General features: G+C 37.5%; 1 protein-coding gene across 5 annotated transcripts in view; it reads left to right on the top strand.

Moving 5' to 3' along the window:
* shf (Src homology 2 domain containing F) overlaps positions 1-25,054 on the top strand; it is a 123,661-nt gene that overhangs the window by 64,797 nt on the left and 33,810 nt on the right. For 3 of the 5 annotated variants that reach the window (XM_015391595.1, XM_015391610.1, XM_015391628.1), the window contains exons 3-4: positions 16,612-16,830; positions 17,611-17,712. In XM_015391595.1, the coding sequence (XP_015247081.1) occupies positions 16,612-16,830; positions 17,611-17,712 (321 nt within the window). The remainder of the gene's footprint in view (positions 1-16,611; positions 16,831-17,610; positions 17,713-25,054) is intronic. The other 2 variants (XM_015391619.1, XM_015391603.1) reach the window with 1 other exon arrangement.

Raw genomic sequence — 25,054 nt, 5'->3', positions numbered from 1 at the left:
AAGCTTTAAATGATTGTAAACACAACAGATCTGAGGAAAATCTAAATAAGTAATTTTGCTTAAATTGATGCTTAGCTGATGTTTGGGTTTTGCTTTGTGCAGTCAAAGCTGAATTGTTTTCTTTTCTCTGCATTACTAGGTTAGCATTTATTTGCTTCAAAGTCTTGATCTCAAGTGGCAACACAACATAAATTGACAATATTATAAAAAATATCTTGTCATTTAAATGGAAATGACATCCTCTGGGCTTGTTGTTTCTCTTCCTTTTTATTTGTTAGCTGTCGTGTTGTCTTGTTTACTCCTCAGGGGCAGGTGCTCAGCACTATTGATGTGCAGGCTCGCCCCATGAATTTCAAAGCCCTTTGATTAACAGTAAGCCATGTGAGAGCTAATGAAATTTTGAAAATCTATCCCTTGGAAAAGTGATGCATCATCCCATGCAGCTTTGTCAAATATTGACCCAAAAAACCAGAGAGGGATTTGAAATTTAGATTTTGATGCAGTGTGACATTAACAACAAATCGGTTATTAAAAGAAGGAAATCTTATCACTCAAACAATGTTAGAAAATAATATACGTGACAAAAAGGTTTAATAAAAAACTTAATTTGCAACTTCTCTGTTTCTGTTTTAGTGTTCATGACAGTTTTACAGCTGATGAATAAATCATAGAATGGAAAGTCTTTCCCTCAGTAACAATAGGAAACCATTTCAATTCTTTAGGTTGCTTGGAAATCTGTTAGGAAAGAACTTTATTTTGGAGAAAGCAACTGAAAATCAGCCTGCATTAAATGCAGAATGCTGACATAAATTCATCTTGGTCTTGTAGCAGTTTTATAATCTGCATTGACAAACTAGATGGACCATTTGCTATCTTCATATATCTCTTGAGTGAAAGATTTCCAGCTTCCTTTAGGCTCCTTATCTGCCATGTCCCCTGAGAGCCTCAGTGGTTTGGTAGAAAGAAATGCCAAGGAGCCTCTGTTGGAGTACCGTGTTCCAGCAGTCTGTGGTTTTAGTCTTCTTGTGTGGAAAGAGATTTAATTTATATACAGTGTAAGTGTAAGTGAGATCATATGGAGTTATGCAGACAGTAAATTAAAGCATCATCAGCGTAAAAATCATTCCTGTAATTAAACTCCAAAATTTAGATTCAGAAATTGAAAAGAGTGATTATGCACAGTGGGATGTATTTTTAGTATTTATTTCCATTATTTTGACTTGGCTTGCAAATAACATAAACCCTCCTTTATCTAAAAGAAATACATCAAATCCGAAATATTTTTTTTTGTAAAAGAAAAACATGTTCCCTAGTCGCCAGTGGATCTATGTGAATGTCCACATTGGTTCATCCCAGTTACATGTACATCTTTTCCCTCCACTCAACTTTCCAACAGTATATATATTAGGGGTGTGAAAAAAAATCATTTTAGCAATATATTGATTTTTGGCTCCCTGATATAATATCGATCTTTTAGTTCCTGGTACTGATTTTTTACTTTTTTTTAAGTATGAAAGTATTTTCACCTAAAACTGAGGAAATATGGGCTCCCTTGGTACCGCCACTCTGGCAGATAGTGCTGTGGAGACCTTTTACTGTGTGGCGCTATATCTGTATAATGGATACCAAAATAACTGAATGATCAATATCATCTTGTGAACATATACAGAGGTTGTTTTTTTATTTATACATTCAATTTTGATAGCCAGAAAAATATCGCAATATATGGTGATATTGCAAAATAGTGGTGATATTATATCGTAACCCAAGTATCATGACACGTATCGTATCGCCACAACCATGCCAATACCCACCCCTAGTATATATTGATACGACACTGAAGAACCTCTTTGGCCATGTTGGTGTCAGAACAAGCAATAAATATTTTATACGTACCACTGATTGTAATGAATGTATATACTTTATTAATTTCCTTTACTGCTAAGTGCCTGTTATAAATAATATTTTAATTGTTCCATGCAAATGAGGATGAATATGATCCTTTTTTCCTTTGTAATATTAAAGGTAGGTGTTATTTTCTCTGGCTGTCCTGTAGGCCATCTGCCGCTTCACTCTGGATCAGGATGGACAAATCTAAAGATCTGAGTTGAGTTTATCAAAAGTTTCTTCCTGGCCTATCTGACAACTGATGTAATAAAAGCTGAGAACAGACAACAACATGCCAACACGCAGACAGGCTTGAGTTTGGTTGATTGTTGTGCAGCTCACCTCGTACAGAGAGATGCAGTCAGAGATCAAAGAGGATAGAAAAAATTCTTTTTATTGATTTTACATTTTTGCAGCAGAGAAAGTCTACATTTAACCAATCTTTGATGGTAAATCTAAAGCATTTCATCAGTGTTTCTAACAGCTTCTACTGTAATTAGTTTCCATAGCTTCTGTTTCCCTGGGATGTAAATATGACCCACAGAAATGTTCACTAAGGTGAATAAACACCTGGTTAATTATTTCCCATCATACACAGAGAACACGATGATTAAATAAAAATCTTAAGTTAATAATCATAGTAGCCCATTTGGTTCAAAGCTTTTTCTATAGCAACCCATGGTATATTTATGACATCTACCCTACCTTTTCAAATATTATTGTAGCTGTTTGCTCAAATCTGCTGAGGCTTTATGTGAAAGTTTTTAAACTTTACTAAACTAATTGGTATTAGTATGAAAACATTTTTGCTGCTTTAAAGCCCAATGCGAATAGAGTGAGTGATTCACATGTTTTCTCTGTAAAGACACAATCAGGAGGGAATTAATAGTCAGTGATGCAAAGGATGTGTTTTTAAGGAATTTGAATGGAGGGAATTGGTTGTGAAGCCAAACTGCAAATAGGACTGTGGACTCATGAATAGAACGAAATATTTTTTTTTTTTTTTTCATTTTCGTTTAAGATAGCGTTTTATAAAAATTTTACTTATTTATTTTTTGCCCTGAGTGAATCTGCTGCCAAAGTAATTTCACTTGTAGAATAACATGATTGTGTTCTGTGCATGATATGATGAGCATAATAAAACCACATAACATTCTGCCAGTCCACTTTTTGTATAAAATCCAAAATACATTACTAAATTACCTCATAAAGGAATGACTGGGCACAAATCAACCCTTTTCCATGACCATGCCATTTTCTATTAACAGGAAACATGTTGGGCAAGCAGTAATGACAACAAATCCTGTCAGATGTGTAGAGTTAATTGTTAAAAAAATCTTTTTTTCTTCCAAACTTCTGAGTTGCAACAGTAGGACACTTAATGCGGCACTCTTTGAAACTAAATAAAAATGTTTAATGCAGTAAACTGAAATGCAATATATATATATATATATATATATATATATATATATATATATATATATATATAAAAGAATATATTTAATGGCTTTTTACATATCTTTACCAGTGGTCCCATTAAATATAGCCCTGCACTGCATTTGAATTCTACTATGGCAGTCTGTCATATCTCGTAATTGCGTTGATCTATTTACCATTTTGCTGACTTGAGGGAACATTAGGCATGAGAGCCTAATAAACCCACCCCAGAATATGGATTTGGAGCCACTTGTCTGGTTTTGTTTTTCTCCATGCTTTTTTTTTATCTTATAGACCAAGAATAACACAATTACCTATTTAATCACATCCTGTATTGTAGGAAAGCTTTTTTTCTAAATGCTTCATATTCACTTAGCCAGGTTCTCTGCACTTTCTGCAGTTATACGTCAAGCTACCAGCGCATGCATTGCTTTGATAAAATTGTGGCCGTTTTTATCTCCGAGGCTCTGCTCCAGCTCATAAAAAGAAAACAAATGTGTTAATGGTGGAAATGCAACAACATGCATTTACAAGCTTCTTCTTCTTCTCAGTGCTCTCTAGGAGCATCGTTTTTTTTTTATTCTCTGTTGCTCATATTGGTTTTTATGTGTTTTGAACAGGATGACCGGGATCATCTCACTCTAGGTCATGTAAACACGGTTAGCAGCTTACTGCTGTAATCCAGCTCGATGTTATTTACTCTATTCATGTTTAATCATGCAGGGAGTGCTGACCAGGAGGAAGGTTTTCTCTGAAGGTCAAAGCAGTACAAACGGGCAAAAGAACATGTTCATTGCTTGTGTAACTGTTTGTGTTGCCAGAGATTTTCTGATGCATACATCCCTGAGGCCATGCTTGTCCTCCAGATAGGATAGAATGGTCAAAAGGTCCCAGCGGTGCTTCAGTAGAAGGAGTCCTCTTGGTTAAAGGGAATTATTCAATATCAAGCATTTCCCCCTTTCTTTTGTACTCTAGCTTTAAAGCATATTTTGAAAATGTGAAGATTAAAGTGTCTATATTCAAATAATTGGTTTAACTCTTTTTGGAGAGTTTAATTATCATTCTTTCTGATATGACTCCTAATGAGCCTTTGCTTTAATGTTAAAACATCGGTAGAAACAATGTATTTGTAGTTCAGATTTGCCTGGCTGTTAATAAAAATGAGGCCCTGCAGAGTTCAATTTCTGCAATGTCACAACAAGAAGCAAAAAAGGCTGTCGACCTCTGCTTAGAACCCAGTTTGTGTGTAAAATATTCGTGGCTTCTCAGCGTGCATCAGTCTGTGCTAATGAGAGACAGCTCAGCAAGGCTAAAGCAACTTGTCAGATACACTAAGCTCAGAAAGGGTACAACTTCATTTTCCTGATTTACTCAGTTTCAACTCCTTTATGCATGGTTTTGGTGTGCCAAGAGATAAACGGATTATCACATAAAAGGGAAAATAAAGTGTAAGAAGACTTAAGAGCTCATATTCCTTCTAGGAGATTTTGGCACCACTTACAATATTAGAATTAGTGTTACAATCAAGCAGTGCAACTGTTAAAAAAAAAAATCCAAGACAACTGTATTAAAATGTTAGACCATGAAATGCATACAGGAAAACACTGAATATATTTTTTAACAGCAGGGGAAACTGGTAATTAAACATTAACAGCAAAAGTTTGTAATGACTCAGAACCCCAACCCAACCCTCTGATGACAGGAAACACAGGTTAGTGACCAGAATATAAGATAAAATGTCAGGTCTAGAAGAGACATGGGAGAAACATTGTAAAACAGCTAACAGGAACTCTATTTAATTTATAGTAATCCATGTGAGGGAAGATTGCTGCTTTAACAAGTCATCTTATCCTAGGAGGAATTAGATGACTTTTCTTTAACAGCAGGTCGAACTGAAAAAATCTGGTGTTCTTTTTTTTTCTTCCTTTCATAAAATTTATTAAAAATAAAAACTCCCATCAATACAGGTACATAATACCGCAGCTTACACACTCGTATACCTGTAATGCAGTTTTTTTTAATACGGCTAAGATGCATGCTGCTGGTGGTGAGCTTTTTTTTTTTTTCTTCATTTATTGTTTGAATCAAACGTAGAACCAATATGAACTAAACTGTAACTTATCGTTTCAACTGGTATCTGTTATAGTATTTGGGGTAAAAAGTAGAGAAACTCAAGGTTGGAATCACACACTTAATCAAACTGTGGATTAATATTATTTCTGCTAAAGTACCACCCATGTGTTTTTTTTTATCTGATTTTATTTTACTTTATTTTATTTCCTTTTTGTAAAGTAGGGTTTATTTGAATACTAAACCCCCAGCTTTAAACTGGGTATTTAAAAGATGGTCAACATAAGAAGGAGACATTATAGCAGGAAAAACTGCAGCCATTTTCCTTTAAGCTTCAAAACGTCGCACATTGTTTTTCAATTTAAGACTGAATGAACACTAAATTAGAGCTGTGTAATGTATTGATTTGTACTTTTCATTGTCACTCAAACGTTCCCTGGTAATTTTGTATTTGGTACGATGGCCGTTTAGATGGACTTTCTTAGTCTTCATTATCAAAGCTGATATAGATCTGGCTGAACAAGAAGCTAAATATAAAAGCAATGAACAGTGCATCATTGTTACGACTGAAAAGTAATAAAGGGAGAAGAATATGGACTGGGGAAAGACATTGTTATTGCAATATTAAACAACAATATTGCAACATTATATTTAACTGATATTATGACTGAGACTGAAAAGCTAAAATATTAATCACCTTTGTTTCATTACAACTAACTTCACCCTCTGGATTTAACCTATTTATTAGAGAGACGTGGCTGGCTTGCCGTGCCTCCATTAAGTACTTGCTTAGGCGCTGAAAAGTTAGTCTTAGTTTTGAACCAGAAATCTGAGGCCCCTCAAGAACTGTTCTTTAATCACTGCGCTTAAGGCATCTTCAGATCCAAGGCAGAAAAATTTTATTTAGAGTCAAATAAAACTGTCACACACTGCTAAACACGGGAGTCAGACATTTGGCTTGGGGTGACATAAATAGCTCATTGAGCTAGTTATAGCCAGCAACTTTAGTGCTGCAACTAATGATTATTTTGTAAATAGATTAATCTATCAGTAATTTTTTCTATTAATAATCGGATAGCCAAAAGTTCCTTAAAGCAGGGGAGGAGCTAGATGGGGGGCCAGGGCTGGCCCTGGCCACCCTTAGCCAATCATTGGCCACCCCTACCATTTATTTCCCTCTAATACAGATGGTGGCAACAGTAATACTCTCAAGTGGAATATTCAAAACATTTAAATTTTTCATATATTAACAATTACTTTACAACAAAAACACTGTTGATAATTATGCACATCAATATACAAACGTTAAAGGAAAATTCCGGTTGTTAACACTTTTAGCCCATTTTCTGTAGTGTCCAGGATGAAATCGAATGATCGACACCAAAATTTTGACAATTGGTCCTGTCTCTGCTATTTGGCTCATGCAGAATCCCCCCCTGGCTGCTTCAGAATGGCTTCCATAGTGCATGTCCGATAATGTCCTTAAAACAACCTTAAACGTTCTTTTTTTAAATATGCTACTCATCGGGTCGTCAGCGCTGTTCAATGACGTTCCAAAAAAAGTTTCGTGAAGAAAAACCGTTCCTGTCTTGTTTTATTTAGCATTTTGTAAATCCCAGAACTATTTTTTCCGATACATCACAACCGCTTATAAACTTCCGCTTCCCGTTCGAATCTGAAGCGTTGCACACTCCAGACCACTAGTTGGCGACGGTATCCTCTACCGTCAAACTCAAAGTCCAATATGTCCTCCTCAAGAATCCACCTTTCGTATTCCATTTTCAGAGTTTTTTAAAGTGTTTAACAGAGACGTTAGCACCTCGACGTCAGAGTACACAGAGTGAAGCAGAAACACTTGGGCCTTGCGAAAAGACTACAACTAAGCGTAAACAGGCCCCATTTCCGTTTCCAGTGGCGGAGGGATATTGACTATTCCAACAGAACTCAATGGGATTTACAAAATGCTAAATAAAACACTACAGGAATGTTTTTTCTTTACGAAACTTTTTTTGGAACGTCATTGAACAGCGCTGACGACCCGGTGAGTAGCATATATTTTAAAAAAAGAACGTTTAAGGTTGTTTTAAGGACATTATCGGACATGCACTATGGAAGCCATTCTGAAGCAGCCAGGGGGGGATTCTGCATGAGCCAAATAGCAGAGACAGGACCAATTGTCAAAATTTTGGTGTCGATCATTCGATTTCATCCTGGACACTACAGAAAATGGGCTAAAAGTGTTAAAAACCGGAATTTTCCTTTAAAGATAATAAGAACAGAAATCATACAGAAATAATTATTTTATTGAATAATCAATTTATGTAGATATTAGTACTTATAAATATCAATTTTAATGCCGAAAGATTACTGATAACGGTAGGTAAGTAATGACAATGGAAAAGATATTTGCCCAAAACTCAAACCTGACAGAATTTTATCCACTATACCTTCCATCTAGAAAGCAAGGATGTTTGAATACATTCGTCTATTTGTTAGCAAAGGCTGTGGGAAAGAATAGTTAGTCTTTATCTAGAAAATATGGATGTTTTGCTTGTTAATTTCCTTTTGAAACAGTGTAGAGTGACCCTGAGATTTTCGGCCACCCCTCTGTCTACATTGGTTATTGCCTGGTCACCCTTATGAAAATTCTCTGGCTACGCCTCTGCCTTAAACAAGTTTTTTAATTAAATTATACCAGGTAAAACTCACATTTCTCCATTTGAGGAGTTGTGCATATAGCATATTTACAGATAAAAAGATTTTATTGTATCTTAAATTCAAAATGTAAGACTTAGACTTAGCTAAATGCATATTTTACAGTCTCTGTACTCCAGTTAACACTGAATAAAATACTACAGTAAATTAGTTGATGATTATATCAATAATCGATTATCACAATAAATCCAATTTTTTCGGCCCTACTTAAGTTGACAAGATCACTTCACACCACCTGCTCGATGCAGCATCTAGTTATGACGTAACTATGTGTCTATAAGTCAGGAAAATAGATCCAACCACTACATGGAAATGCCCTCTGTTCAGACCATGTCTTTATTTTAACTTCCACCTCATGGTTTCCTCTTCTCATTCATTCAGAGAAGGGTGGAATGAGCAGTCTTGACATTCCCTTGGGGAATGTGAGCTGGTTGAAGGCTCAGGCAGGAAGAGGTGCAAGTGGGTCTTTGCTGACTCTTCCCGGAGGCCTATCACCATTAATGGGCTATTGACCCCCATTGGTGCAGAGGCATAAAGTGGCTATTCATCATAGGCATGTCCACGTGTCATCAGGCTACTCTGCGACCACCCAGGCAGATTAGGCATCATGACAAGGGGCGCCCTCGCCTCTTTCCTTTACGCTCTGCCTGCTTCCTTCTTTCCTCTCCTGCAGCCTGTTTATCTCCTCTGTTTGCACCTCCCTTCAGAAACCAACCACATTCTAGGGTTCTCTTTTCACTCGTTATACCCGACCTGAACTCTGGGTGCACTCTCCTCTAATCCGCCGCCAGTCTTATCTTGGCGCTGGAACAATAGCGACAGAGCGAGGGCTGCTGAAATGTGCTGCCTGCAGGAAAATCGCTCTGTTCTCACAAGGCTCTGAGGCACTCCGAATCCAACAGCATCATCCAAGCAGCCTGTCACTGCCTCACATTGAGACATTCTCTGTGTGCGTCGAGCTAAGATGCCAGAGCTTCTTTGTGCCTGACTGTCATCCAAATGAATTCCTACTGCTGCAGTGCAATTGAAGGCAACAGCAAATAATTTATCATACGTGTTGCTGCTGGTCTACAGCTCATCGTGGGTTTGTTCACTGCAGAGCTGCTTCAGTTTGCTGTGAGGGCGATTCCTGTGATTCATGTAGGTAGATGGGCATCTTTCCAATCCGCTGTACTAATTAATCTCCTATTAATGAGCTTTCACCTCAGTCCTTAGGAGCCGTAATTGCAGTTGCGCTTTGCAAAGGATCAATGCCACCGTGCCAGCATCCACCCTGCAGTGAGAACTCATTTGCATAGTTGAGGCATTGCTAATGTCACACAATAAGACAGGATCAAATCCTGGGGAGTCATTCTATAGCCTTGCACCATCTTTCTTTGTAAACAGTTAATCCAGTTAATCGCTCATTACTGCCAGAGTTTTTCAATTGGTGATCTTTTAAGAATGGCTGAGAAAATTACTCTGAAGTTTGTTTGTTTCTTATCCTTTTGCTCTCTCATTGAAGCGTTTTTTTGTTTGTTTGTTTTTTGTCTCACTGTAAGCACCACCGTACTCTGGCAGAATGTGGCTCAATCATCATCATCTGGTCCAAGTGAATGCATTGCAATCGGGAGGATCCCCTACATTGATCTTAAATTTAAAGGCCCAGAATGGGTTTATATTTAGTGCCTAAGTTGCAAAAAGTTCTACATATCTCAAACTTGTATTTACATTGTTTACATTGTAATGACAAATATAAACAATCAAGAATGGTTATTACTATTTTTGAGAAATAAAAAGTAAATGCTGTGCAGCAAACTTTCCTGAGGGATTCCTGTGTCGCTCCTTCCATCCAAGCATGAACCCAGCCCAGCTGTTCTGATTTTGTGCAGCCAACCTGATGATGTGTTCAGGGTAATGTCCAGAGTTTGAATTTGGCTGCATATTGAGTTCTGAGTGTTTTTTGGCCAAAAAAATTTAGTTTTTGGTTTTATCTTACCAAAGCATCATTGTCCATATATTTGCTGATCCCTACAGAGCTAAGAGCAAACTGAAAACTGGACCTCTTTCTTTAGTGTTTTTTTTAAGGATGTCTTCTTACTAATCTTTTTAATAATGGTCAGATACATAAAGTGCATCCATCTGTCCATTTTGCCTTCCTAATGGTTGATTTCTTGCAAAAAAAATCTATTTTCCTCTTGATTTAGATGTCCCTTTCTATTTTAATCTCCCTAACTGCCTTATAGGCTCGTAGTTTGAGTTTAAGCAACAAACTTACAACACCTGCCTTTTTCTCTTGCGATCTGTCACTTTTTTTCCATACGTCCCTGCCTTCGCTCCCCAATGTTCCCTGCCTTTCCTGTCTCAGTCTCTTGTTTGTCTGCCTGATTTCCGTCATCACCCGCCTGTGTGTTGTTGTCTTGTTCTCTTTGTGTTGTCTCTTTAGGGTTATGCTGTGCCCCAGCTAGGGAATGAATCTATGTATGAGTCAATGTGTTGTGAAAGACAGTATTCAGCTTCTATTCCCTCCAGATATATTAAAAAGCAAACACCCCGATGCAGAAAAGAAAACACTACTTTGCCAAATCCCTTTATTAGTTGACAAACAGGACTTGGCTCTGCAGGTCGTCCTGCTAGTTTGTGTTTTTCTATTTCTTCTGTCCGGATGGACGTACAGACTATAGAAAAAAACAAAGCATTGTATGGGAGGCTTCAACCTGCAATAGTTCAGGATAAAAACAACAATTCTAAAGAGAATTGCTTACAGGCTCCCTAAAATATTTATATATATATATGTCCTAATCTTTAAACACATGTGATAAACATATGCAGACACCACAGGCTTGGTGCGTTGAACCAGAAGAAAGAAAGAGAAGCTTTAATGCTGTTTTTGTTTGGACTGCAGGAGGCTTTCAAAGACAAAGCAACCAGAAACATATCCTCCTCTAAAGATGGACAAATGTGTTTTTTCCCACCAGAATATCCAAGAGATTGCAGCAATATTTTAATGCTAATCACAAATTATTATTGAAATTATTATTGAAATTATTATTGAAATATGATTGTATTTGTGCTTCTTTATTCTTTGTTTGATATGTTTTTGGTTTATCCTTTAATGCACAATGAGAAAAGCTAAAAGGAGTAAAGTGTCCTGGCTTTACTCGCCAGGCTGTATGACATTTTGCAGTGAGGCCATCATGGGTCAAAAAGCAAACACCTTCGCTTGTCAGCCCACTCTCTGACTGACACTTAGTATTTGCAGACAACCGCTGATGAAGAAAAAAAATGTACCCGGAACCGTCACAAGATCAACTGACTTCACTTATCACAGACCTGAGCAATCAAACAGAATAAAGTCAAAGGTCCAGAAAAATCCCTCCATTTTCCAGCTAGTTTTTAACGGAAACCGACTGATTTTACCAGCTTGTTTTACTTAAACTCCAAAAAAAAAAAAAAAGTATCAATGCATCAGGTTTTTATTTAAAGGGAATGAAGAGTGTGTGCTGTTGCCTAGGTTCTCTCTGTTTTTCTGTTAACCTCATTAATGTTTTACCTTCCTGAAAAGATAACATTTTCTAAAGACAGATTCAGAGCTTGAAGCAGGAGGAGAAGTCCTCGAAGGCCATTGTTTTCCAGGTGTGTGAAGTCAATTATATTTAATCCTTTACCGCTCGCAGGAGATGCCCTCAATCAAACCCGGATATTCCCCGAGCCTCTGAGAGCCAGTCCTTTCCATTTCAAACGGTGCAGGTGGGCGGCAGCCGAGACCAGCAGCGGATAAACACACTTTCTCTTTACATTTCAGAAGTATCAGTCGAACAATCGAATTGTATTAATGCAGTGATTTTCCACTTTCTTTCAAATGCAATCAGTTTGTTAGAAAATAAGGACAATCATGATAAGAGTGGTCTGGACGGTGAGGACCACAGGGTCTGGTAAGCTCTGGATGTGCTGCAGGATGCAGCTGCCAGGTTGGCTGCTGCTAATGTTGTTTGATTTCATCCAGAACTCCCTGCCTGTCTGTCCTCTGCAGTTATAACCTGCTATGAAGCCTCTCTAATAAAAGTAAAAGTAGCGGCCTCATTAAAAATGTTACTCAGCCTGAACTGAATCTGAATTTCGTTCACATTTAAATTATTATTTTAGTAAATAAAAACATTTTGAACATTCTTCAAAGCCTGCAATGCATTAAATACTAATGAATCTTTTCGTAAATATGAAAAAATATTTAATTCCCTCTCTGATATTCTCATTCAGATGGTTTTAAATTGCTTCTTAAAATACCTTAGTGTGTTATTTTAAATACTGCTTTCTTGTTCTCTTATTGTCATGGTACGTGTAATAGAATACATGAGTGACAATAGGGAAATAAATCAGACTTGTCTCGCTGCTGTAAGCCATGAACAGAGGAGCTGTGTGTAGTTATATAAAGGGGAGAGGAAATGCAGCATCTGGAAAGGAACTCCAGGACATCCGGGGAGGAGAGAGATAGGAGGGGCAACAAGGGAGGGTGTGGCTGCCTGACCTCTGATCCCGAACACAGAGTAGAAATCTAAGACAGAAGACAGACTGCAGCTGTGTTCCCTACATGCAACCCCACGGTCATGTCAATCAGCATAATTTCTCTGGACAGTTGCGTCCCCGCCCAAGAGTATGACAGGAATGACAGGAGAAGGGAAGGATGTGGAAGGGAAAATGGGTCAACAGAGCCACTGTCACCCGAACACGACTTCTTGATCTGAGCCACTTCTCTGCTTCAGTAGTCCAAATCACACAAAACGGAATGGATTTTTCTCTTTACCTCTTTTTCACTTTTTTTGTCTTTTAAACTCTGCTACAGATATTAGTTTCCTCATGAGAGAAATGCAATTTACTCACGCAGTGAAATCAAGTGTCGGTACGTCTTAATCTTCACTGTTAATGTAATTTATGCATTTAGTATACAGTAGCTATATATTTCAAATATTTACCTTTGGCTTACAGCTAATGAGTCCAACATGATGTCCAAAAGCAAATCATTGCCTTTCTCCTCAAGGAGGTTTTAAAAGCTCTTTTTTTTAAATAGACGGCAGATCTGTCCAAACATATAAAAGCAAAGTACAGTGAAAGGAAATCGATGTTAGAAAAAGGTGCAAAGACAGCAGAGATATTTGAACTCATAGAAGTTTAGAGACACCAGATCTCGTAGTTTAAGGTAAAGTTAAATATTTCCACGGTGTATGATATTTTTGGAGCCTTTTCCTGATGTTGGTCTAATGTGTTTTATAAAGTCCAAAGGAAGCACAGACGTCTACCAGATCCTCATGCTCACTTTTTCTATTAAGCCCTATAGAGTTGCTGATTTTATTTTCCAGCAGGACGTTGCACCTGACCACACATCTAAAAGGACCAGTATCTGATTTCATCCTCCCAACTCTTCAGTGCTCTGTGTAGGACATGGACATACTTTCCTGTAAATTGATATTTCTGTAACCAAAAAAAAAAAAAAAAATCTTCTAATGGCCTTAAATTATTTACGTTTTCTCAAAAAAACCATTTTCAGTTTTCATTAGATCTAATCCACCATGGTCTAAATCAGCATGTGCCTTATTTCACTCCGTGTATAATACCTTTAAACACGTCATAATGTAATTATTTTTGGTGATGCATCTGCATTTTTACTATATAGATCAAAACCTGGTTTAACAAAAAAGTTTTCCTAATGCAGGAGTGCATTGTGATGTGATCCTCACCTCGCTCTGCCTCACCACAACCACAACCATCACCGGTAGCGGGTAGCTCCATTAGGCTCAACGCATTGCTCATTTTTCCGCAAGAGCTCCCTTGGGCTAAAAGGCAATTATGCAGCAGTGTGGCATAATATTTCATTCTTTTCACATTGCCTTTCGCTATGATTGTGCTGGGCGCTAACAGCTTCATATGGCCCTGGAGGAAGGGTGCCGCCTCCTAACAACTTTATGTGAGTAAAGGAAGCCTGGAGAACGGAGGGGGAGCTCTCAAGGACACCATGCTTCATTAGCAGTCAGGTCTTTTTTACCTGCTTACATGCTGAAGAAAATGGAGTGGGCATGCTTATTGGATGTAGTTTAATGATTTAAAGTAGTTCTACAACATATGTGTAAGAGAGTGAAATATAAATCCAAGGTTTTCCTCTTTCATATTGTTAGAGCATATTGATTTATTCCTTTTAACTCAGCATTCTGGTTGTTGGGAAAGCATTTTTAAACAGTCTTTGAGGTATCTGAGAACAGCCCATGAAAGTAGAACAGTCTGTAGCCCACTCATCCTTTAGGGGACTTTATCTACAAATGATTAAGCAAAAAAAAAAAAGGTGTGGATGTTTCAAGAGGCATAACTACAGCTCAGCTTGTGATCTGGAAGCCGTCCAGAAGCCGTTTGCTGTTTTTGAAAAGTTACATCTCGGTTGAAAAACATATGGGCTTCCTTTCTTACTGAGTGAAGATAACAAAAAGTGAAAAGCAATTATGCCCACATGTGTTTTTGCACAACCACCATGGTAGATAAAGATCTCTTCATGTTGAAAGAGCAGCTATTTTGCATGTATTTCGTTCCTCTTGCCCTCAACTTCCACTTTTCCTCTCCATCTCTGATGATTCGGGACAAATTGATCCCTCTGAGAGGCTGCAATCTAAAGCACTCAGCAAAACACAGGAAAGCATTTTCTTTATTTAGCATAACACTTTTCAGCAACACAAATAAATAAGGATTTATTAGACCATCCTAATTGTAAAATATTGATATTTGTTCACCTTAGACAATGATATAAATCCACCATATCTATAAATAATAAAGTTATTGTTGTTTTTTCTATGCAGTACATTGTGGTTCTCATTTTGAATAGAATATTTGTTTTCAGTCCATCTGTTACTGAAAGGCTGTTTAAACATACTGTAATATGTATGCAAATGTATTTATTTTTGCTTAAAACCTTTCCATGTTTTTTCCTATTATAACCTCAAAATATGACTTTGTTTTTAGACTTAGTCAATTAGACTTTGTGAGATGGAATTAAAATGATGTACAGTATGGTTGTAAAACATTTCTACATAGAAAACTCTTAGGCACCATACATTTGTGTTTGGACAAGGAATGTCCTGATATTTTAAAGTTTTTTATTTCTATTGTAAATCGGATATTGGAACTTTGAATAATAACCAGTACTAATATTTTGCCAATACAATAATAAAATGAATCATACATGATATTATTTTTTACTAGGTAGTGGGAATAATTGAGAGGCTTGATCAATTTATATTACTGAAACAGTCAACAATAATAGGTATACGAAAAACTGACAAGTTTTTAACCATACATAAACTTTAAAGGGTTCCTATCTGGGGAGAGGGAAGCCTGTTAGTCTCTGAGACTGCTGCCCCTCGACCCAGTCCAAGTGAATGATGATGAGTTTCTATGACTGATATGGAACTAATTTCTTATATTGATACCAGGTTGCAACATCCCTAGTTTTGACCCCAATTCAAAACATAGAACCATTTTTAGCTGCTACTGCAACTGCCAATCGTCTGTCTCAGCAAGGATGATGTCTCTGCCCGCTTTCAGCATCTAGAATCTAAAATCTCAACTATTTCTTTTTTGTTAATTATCTCAAGCAGGAATATTTAGATTTTTACCATAGATCCTCCATTTGAATATTAACTGACGCTTGGAGCATGCCTTAAGCTCTGGAGCGCTGTAGAATTTGCTGGAAGGTGAATCTCCTTCCCAGTGTTAAATCTTTTCTTGTCTTTAGGTTTAGGTTGATGTATAATTACATTTACTCTGATCTGTGCAGCATTTTACTCATCAGAAACGCCTTCCCATAGCACAGTGCTTCCAACACCATGCTATACAAGATAGTTTGTTCATTTTAACAAGCTGCTGCTAGTTTCTGCATCACATTTTCTGTGTTAGCCAAGAAGTCCTGTCTGCATCTGACATCTACCCTCTAAATATTTGCTACTAATTAATCTATTTATTAACCTGTTTAAAAATATGATTTACTGCAACACTTACTTTCCCTTTGGTATTAATAAAACATTTTTGAATTGAATATAATTTAATTATCTTATGGAGTTTTTCCACACATGTTTATGGCACATGAGATGGAATGGCGAAAGGTTTACGTTGGTGTAGCATCATTTTTTCAAGGTTTTCATAAACCTTTTTCTTATTGTAGGGTTTGCAATAATACTGGGGGTGTTGAAAGTATTTCCAGAACACATTTCTCCTCACATAGGAGTTTTAATAGGAAATATTGCAATGACTTCAGATGGTATTTTATGTTTTGGCTGCAGTTTGACTGACGTGAAAATATCCTTCTGCCACATGAAGTTATTTTTCTTTGATCCTGAAGCAGTCTTTTCATTTTGACTTTGTCCCCTCACATCCATCTTATTCACTGTGGCTGTGTTTTATTACATTTTAACTTCTGAAAAATTTTAACCACAAACAATTTATAGCAAAAACTTCTCAGTATTAATGGATGCATTTCTTTTCCTGCAGAGATCAGATCCAGTGGACGAGGTTCCAAGGAGGGGTCCGTCAAGCAGCTGCCGCTTTACGACACGCCATATGAGCCGACGGAAAATGGAGGAGACCCCGACCCCGAGCGCTTGCGCTGCCCCAGAGAAAGCAGACTCCCCCAGGATGATGAGCGGCCCCCGGAGGAGTACGACCAGCCGTGGGAGTGGAAGAAGGAGAGGATTTCCAAAGCCTTTGCAGGTATCGAGTCCACCTTTATGTTTGGCATTCATGCTGAGCATTAAGCAGTAAAAGCAGTTAAACTGGCTGTGGTGAGTGGAGGGATGCATGTGCTCCTTTGGTTTTAACATTCTCTCTCTCTTTAATCTTCCAATTGTTAAAAAGCTCTCTGTTCATTCTGTTCAGCAGAGGTACTTTCATTTCAAAACCTTTGAAATTAAACCTTACAAACTTCAGCTCTAGATTTGCAGAGACTCCTTCATATACAACTCAAATGCATCTATTGATGAATTAAGAACAGTTTTTTCCTTTGTTCTACTAACCAAACTGTTTTTCTAGCTCTAACATATTTTACTATGGGCCTCTGCCGGACTACGATGGTTCTGCCGCTGCTGCTCTAACTTTTTTGTTTATTCTTCTTTTCTGGGTTTTTTGTCTTTCCTGCAAGATGCATTCAGCAGGTGTCAGGGCTAATGTTTGTTGTTTCAATCCAACTCTTTCCAGTTCAAACTGAGTTGATACCTAAGCTGCTTTGGGAGGGGGCTGGTTGGTCATGCCATTGCATGTAGGTGCAGGTAGTAACTGGTAGTCGGAGAGCTTAAGCATGGCTAACACAGCCATAACATCAAACAGGGCTGTTCCTTTTAGAACTGTGGCTTTCGAAAAAAAAAAAAATTTTTAAATTGGAAAAAAAAAGATCTTTATTGTAAATTTGTAGCGTCAAATAATATTTTATCGCCCATTTTCTCTTTACATATATATGTTTTTTTCCTTTTCTTTTTTTTTTTTATTCTCGAACAGCTCTGCTTTGTTATGACTGCATTAGCTACGAGGGCTCTGTAAATGGAACTGGATCAGATCCTCCTGGAAGAAAGGACTCTACCTCCTCTAAATCCCTCACAGGTACCACTGGAAACGGGCTGGGAAGTGTCTTTCTTTATGTATACATTCCTGTTGGACACTTGTGGACTTCTCTCTTACCCGTAATGCTTTTGAAGTCTCCCCACTACATATAATCATTTTTTAAAGGTTAATTAGTCTACATTTCCTCACCATTTGGTCTAAAATGTCATTTTGTTTGAAATCGACCCATAATAATCAATGCTGGGAAATGTAGGCTAATTCAAATGACATTATCAAGATGCAACTTGGGGTTTTAAGTGGACTCTAAAAGTCAAAGGTTCATAAAAACGAGTCTGTTATAAACATTAGTGGGGCAAATGCAGTTAACATTTGCTGGTGCTCAGAAGAAGAGGTAACTGGTGTGCAGGTTAAAAACCTCCTCCAGCAGAAGGAAACTGATTAACGCTGCAGTTAGAGAAACACTGACATGCTCCATGGCCTCTTTCATCGTACCACTGTAGGTACAGAAAGCACAGCATAGTGTTTCCATTGTACAGCTGACTGGTTCCACAAGCTCAGAATATTAAAGTAGAAACTAGATTAATTCTTTGCACGGCTGTTTTATTTAAGTAGACAAAGAGTCAGTTAATATCTACTTTGAAAAGCCATTAGAGTGAATTCAGCTGTCATATTAACGTTTCTTTGTTTAAAAAAGAGGTGGTTTTCTCTATGGATGTGTAAATAGTTTAATAAATCTGTATTTTAGAGTTAAGGTGTTTCTAACTAAATCATTAATCAAGGAACCCTTTATGTTCTTAGTTACTAATTACTAAAAAATTAAACACTTCAAGACTTTTATTTTTTCCATCACTGTGCTTCAAGCGCTGCTTGAATGAATGATTGGACTAACATGATTACCATGCACAGCAGCTCATATTTAGTGTTAAAACTAAATCCTTCAGATGTTTTAATTTCACATGCTCCTGTTAATATAACTCCAGGGAACATTCAGGTTTAGTAAGGATCTGAGTATTTATTTCATAATTCTCATAGAATTTCTATTTAGAATATTCAGCTATATTATGATATAGCTTCTCAAAGTAAACTCTACCTGCAAGCAGCTATATGGCATCCTTATTTTACACCTGCAGACGTCACTTCCTGCTGATTACTGTGATGCACTGAAAAATATTGTTTGTTGATTTGGTTAATTGCTAAAAAACTTGAATAAAAACTGCTAAAACACCATTGCAACTAATCGTTGCACTCAGCTTTTATAAACAGTACTCTATGAATAATGACGTCTAAGTGTTCATGCAGATGAATGTGAATTAATTAATTTTTACATTTGTAGAATTTGTAGAAATAGAATTGCTCATTGCTTAAAAACAAGTATAGATTTTTTTTTTAAATCCAAAAAGAGATATTATCTTTTTTGCTTCCCCTGGTTTTTAATCTGCAGATATCTTTTTTATGACTATTCATTTAACTTCTATAATTCCAATCCTATAATGGATGACAATTATTCTAATAATTTCACATAAATGACTGGGGATGTCTCGATCTGGTGTCAGTATCGGATATCCGTCTAGACTAATATCGGATTTATCAGCCAGCATCCAAAATGTCCAATATTTTCATGCTGATAGAAACACTCTGCTTCTGTTAAAAGTTTCTGTAACTTATTGGTCCATTTTAAATGGGTCAGTTGTTTTCATACCTTTTATTTTTCACTTTGTTTCCTATTTTAGTAATATTATTTGATCAAGCATAACATTCTACACCATAAAATAAGTGATAAAAGCTGGTATGATTCATACCAATATCGTTTTGAATCAATATTGGTATTGGCCAATTCTCAAGCTGCAATATCAGTACCTTAGCACATTGGGACATGCCTAAAAAAGCAGGATTTTCCCTAAAGGTAGGCAAGAAATGTTTTATTTAAAACATAAAATTTATAACATACAAAAAATGTTCTTTCCAATTAATTTATTTCTTTTGAAATAGGTGGTTTTAATGAGCAAAATGTGCCTTTTTTGAAAAAAATGTTAACTAATTCTTTTAAATTTACTAATAGATTGGACAAGCAATGATTTCTTCCAGGCGTCTGCATGTTTTGTGGTCTAGCCTGACATATACCTTGCAGACATATCTAGGAATACAACACATTATTAATTTTTTAATACGTTTGAGAAGTTATAAAACAAGACAGTTTGACCTTAGCCACATTGGCTAAGCAGTAAAAAGTTTAGGATCTGATAATTAGTGCATGTACTGATACTTAAATTCCAGATAAGGATCCATACTCCAATAGTTCCATTTAAAGCTCTCTATCCTCTGTAGGTTTGTAGCCCTAAAATGAGATGCTACCTCTGATAACTGTCTAAAACTCATTGAGAGTTCGATGAACTTTTGCTTAGTATCCATCAAACCAGTAGAGAGGTTCTGTTTTAATATGTATCTCCTTTCAGTGCCTGTGGTCTCGTATGTGACATTAGAGCACTTCCAAGCTCATGAATCTCATTTGTGGAGGAAGAAAAATGGACTTAGGGGAGTGTTTAGAGCATATCCTCCAGTCATGAGAGTACCAGTCGGTACCAGCATGCAGATATTACTGGCTGTCCACATGCACATGCTGAAAACACTGCACAACATTTTGATGTTTTAAGAAATCTTACCTGTTCTGAAGATTTTAGAATTCAAAACGTAAAAAAGGCTTTTATACTTCAGTGTAAAGACAGTTGATCATATTCCAAAGTTTTCTTACATATCCTATGTTTACTCTTTCTATGTTTATTTTAAGTTCTCGTTATTTTTTTCCCCTCTCAGAGAATAATAATAGTAATAATTGAATAATAATTTAACTTTATTGATCTCAAAAAGGAGAAATTTACCTCTACATTTAACCCATCCCTTTTGGGGAGCAGTGGGCTGCCATTGTGCGGCGCTTGGGGAGCAGTGTGGGTTAAGGGTCTTACTCAGAGACCCAAAGTGCAGGCTGGAGGGATCGAACTGTATTAAATGTAATGGCATTGGTTGTAACATTGTCTCTTATAGGAGGATAGTACCTCTATATTGGCTCATAATAGCTTCTTTCAGTCAGAACTAATTTCCCACTGTTTGAAAAAACACCAAATATAGAGCAATTCCTAACCCAGACCTGTTTGCTTTCTCAGGTGTCAGCATAGAGAAGCCTTGGATCTAGACATCAAGAGGCTTACAGAGACGTTCCTACCTTTTAAGGTTTAAGCTTCTGTCTCTCTGATCTTTGCAACCTACTAAGCTCCGGTGCAATGATTTTATTCCGCGCTTCAGTATAGAAGTGTGCTTGTGGGAACCAGTGATGCCCACTTTTTTTCTCACAGCATCAGTCATCTGACAGCTGCATTTTTATCCAAGGGATCTCAAACACTACAGACGTAGAGATGTCCAGGCTTTGCTATTCTTTCATCTTGTGTATGAGAGTAGACGGGTGCACATATCTTTTTTTTTAATGCAAATGTCAAATAATTTATTATAGATTTACTGAGGGCCTACAACAAGTTTATGAGTGCATCAAGTTTCAGGTAATATATTTTTTTTTTAAAAGAAGGAAAAGGAAACTTTGATTTTCTAAAGCAAATTCACTTTGATGTTTGGAGGAAATGATTGTGGTGTTTTGCTAAATTTACATGTTAGTACTCCAGCTCCGTAACTGTCTGCTCCATACACTCATTGATCTATAGTTACATTGTAGGGTGTAACTGAAGCCAGGAAAAATAATGGTCATTATATGGGATTAAAGCAAAGTCGTGCAGTCTTTAAAATGGTTGATTAAATGAATTATTGTTAAATGTTAATGTATATTTTTAAATATTAGGTTTATATTTATGTTTATAGCATGCATAGAATACTTGAGATAAATGGGTCTTTAGGAAGTCTAAGGATGCCAGAGTGTTTACTCCACATTCAGCCTTTCCCACGTTGATGGTTCAGCTATATGGTAACCAACGACTGAAAGAAGCGAGGTTGTCATCCATCAGCTCCATCAGCTGAACACCACCAGCAGGCAGGGTGGGTGATTGTCATGGCCAAAGGCACAACCCACTGCTCACAGGACAAAATCCTTCCCTCCCGATCCCCCATTGCCCTGATCTTTAAATTTTAACTTTAATAGATCTGTGAAAGGTAGGAAACCCTGTGTCCTCGTGAGGTTCCCTATACCTCCTGACAAATGTCTACGTCTGAGATTTATCTGGTCTCTGATGCGGCTTCACCATGTTTCCATGGTGATCCTAGTCTTTGTATGTTCATAAAGATATTTTACTATTTGGTATTTACTTATAGATTCAGAAGCAGCTTTAATTGCCTATTTTGCACACCAAGCATATTCAATGACATAGAGGGGTTTAAAGGTCAAGGGCCTCCTTATCTGTTATCTACTGTAAGCCTGGATGGACTATAGACACCAGTAAAGTTAGAAAATAGTTTACTTTAAAACCACTTTTTTACTTCCTTTTACATCTTTACTTTCGACAAAATGGTAAACTTTATTTGCACAGAAACAAACAATGCTGACATTACGGCAACCTGCCAACGCTTTGGCTTACATTTGGAAATAAGGGAAAGATCCTTTTTTTCAGTTCTTCACCGTCTGCTAACTGGTCAGGACGGATCACTTTGTCTCTTCTATACATGTCAAGTCAAAGTACAAGTTTGACGTTAAAACATTTGACATAAATAAAAACAAAATATGTACAGAAATATATGATGTTAACTGTAGCTGTACTTTTTCTTTCATCAGTTAAAGAAGGCATTGCTTTGGAGAGTGAACTTAAACAGCTTGATTTGTTTGCATGTTTTTTGATTGGCAGCTCTTGTTCTGCCCCCCCACTTATCTCCACCACGGTGATGTTCCAGTGTCTGCAGCAGCTAGGTTAAAACCTTATCAGCATGCAGTCTAATGTCTAATTCAAGCGTTTCTGTTGGCAGACAGCCCATTTAAGTCAGTAAAACTGCAGCTTTATGTGCTTTTATGTGGCTAAAGAGAAAATGTTCCTTAGTAATATTACTGTCGCTGCTGAAGCCCTTCCTGACTTTACGCCGTCAGTGATTAATGTTCACCACTCTTGTTTCAGAAGCTTACAAACATTTAGTTTATATGCTAATAAATTTGATGGAAACGAAAACCTTTCTGAATAAATTATTGGCAGTTAATCAAGATTTTCAGCCTTAGTGTTGCTTTTGAGGCTCTCTCTATGGTATAACACAATAGGACCATTACTTTTAAGATAAGATTTATCTTTATCAGCAGCAGAGGAAGAGAAGTAGCATGATGCCCCATGCTGCAGCCCCTTTTTCTCACCTATCACTCTCATACTCGCCTCTCAACGACAATTGTTCTGCTGTTATTATTCACTGCTGGACTATCTCCTGACAGGTATGCAGTGGAATGTAAATTTCCTGCCTTGTTAGGGTGCTGGGAGGCTGTGTACTTGTAGTTTGGTTAATCACTCATCCACGCTCTCCTTCAGCCCGCCTCTGAAAACACGCACTTGCCTGAACCCTTTCCTGCCTCCCTCCTGGCAGCTCAGAGGGTGATGGATGAGTCTGGAGGGGAGGTGTATGGATACGCAGCAGAATTTCACCATCTACTGCTGCTCCAAAGTTTAGGATCACAAACAAATTACTGTTCTTCAACAGAACCCCCCCCCCCCAAAATCTAGAAAAACAATTCAGTATCTGTCGTAAACATATCCATTAAGCTAATTAGTGAAAAAACCTGGAATATTTTCAATGTTTTGGAGAGCATCACAAATGTTCAAATGAGTTAGAGTTCCGGATGTCCATCTGGGCAGAAGAACGAGTGGGTACTGTAATCAATTCGTCAAAGGTGCTGAACAGGCAGCTGCACTAAAAACTATCCACCAAACACCAATGTCAGCATCAGAAGCATCTGCAGGATGCCCATTTTAAAACAGAATCGCCAACAAGCAGGAAAGACCAAGATTGACAAACAATCTGATTATTGGTAGAAATGAAAAGCTGTTGTGAACAGAGTAAAACTTGGATTTTTATTTATTTTTTTGACAGCATGAACACATAAAAGGACTCACAGCAAGAGATTTAACAAAAAAAGGTTTATTATGTCATGAACGGAAGACCCATAGCACTTCTCCAAACCATCAGCATCTTTTAAATAAGCCATCAAAATTCAGGTTATTGTGACGTGGGAAGCGCAGGGTTTGGTTATTGTCAGGCTGGTCTGGGAGCAGCCTGACAACATTAAGCAAAGACGACTCCATTAGTTTAACTTGACTGTTAAACCACCTAAAATACGACAGGCTTTGAAGAATAGATTCAGTATTTTTTATTCAAATCTAAGCCTCTAACTTGTTCCATGTCTGAATGTTTTGTTCATGAGCTTTGTTGGATTTTAGACATTTTTTGTGTGCCTGTCTTCTTTTTTTCACAGTAGTTAAAAAGAACTAAATCCACCAGCTGCCTTGTTTTAGGTACGGATATGTTATCCCAGCCACACACTAAGAGGTGAAATGTATCCCTTATGACAACAGGAATAGGGTTGAAGACCATTGACACCTAATCGTGTTGCACAGGCTGCAGTACATCAAGCTGCAGGAGATCACGCTTCTTTGAGAACAGGCTTTATGTTTTTTTAATGAACCTTTATGGGGTTAACGACCCAGAAATCTGAGACTTTAGTTTAATGTCCTAGAATAAATAATTGATTCAGTTACAGTTCTGCTTCAAATGCTTTCACCAGAGTTGAAACCAGCTGCTTGGTGGCTGCTGTGGATCTGTTTCTCCCTGCTTGCCTGGTCCCCTTTTCCCCCCGCGTCGTCTGTCAGAGCGCATCCTGGCCTTCTCCTCACGGCCTGTGCTGCAACACCCCTGCTGATAACCTTGCTGACAGCCCTCTTTCATGACTCTTAAATGTGTCCTGCCGTCTTCAGCAGACCGCTTGCCACTGGTCTTATCTTCACTCACACACATTGGCCTCACATAACATCACGGCAGCCGTCCCTCATGGAGCACAGAAGTATGGATTCACCAAAGCTACCGCTGGGCAGCTGTCAGTAACTCATCTCTCGTTTCTCTATATGGAAGATCGGGGGCGGGAAAGCAACGCTGTCAGTTCGTCTCTATCACCTATTTCCCTGCACCTATTTCCTTTTCAATACAAATGCAGCATCTTTCAAAACAGATCTACTTTCTAAAAAAGAGAAAGACCGTATAATGTGACAGATACAGTGTGCAGAGAATTATGAGCTGGCATTTCGGTTTTCCCCGGAGCATTACACTGTTGTTATCTCTAATAATTTAGGTTCAGATGAAAAAAAAAAAACATTTTTCAGGAGAGCCGGGTTTTTGTTTGCTTTTCTCCCCTGCTTCTAATAAA

Source organism: Cyprinodon variegatus, unplaced genomic scaffold, assembly GCF_000732505.1.
Source record: "Cyprinodon variegatus isolate N-32 unplaced genomic scaffold, C_variegatus-1.0 Scaffold22, whole genome shotgun sequence".
Classification (NCBI taxonomy): Eukaryota; Metazoa; Chordata; class Actinopteri; order Cyprinodontiformes; family Cyprinodontidae; genus Cyprinodon; species Cyprinodon variegatus.
This window is presented reverse-complemented; position numbering and strand designations above follow the sequence as displayed.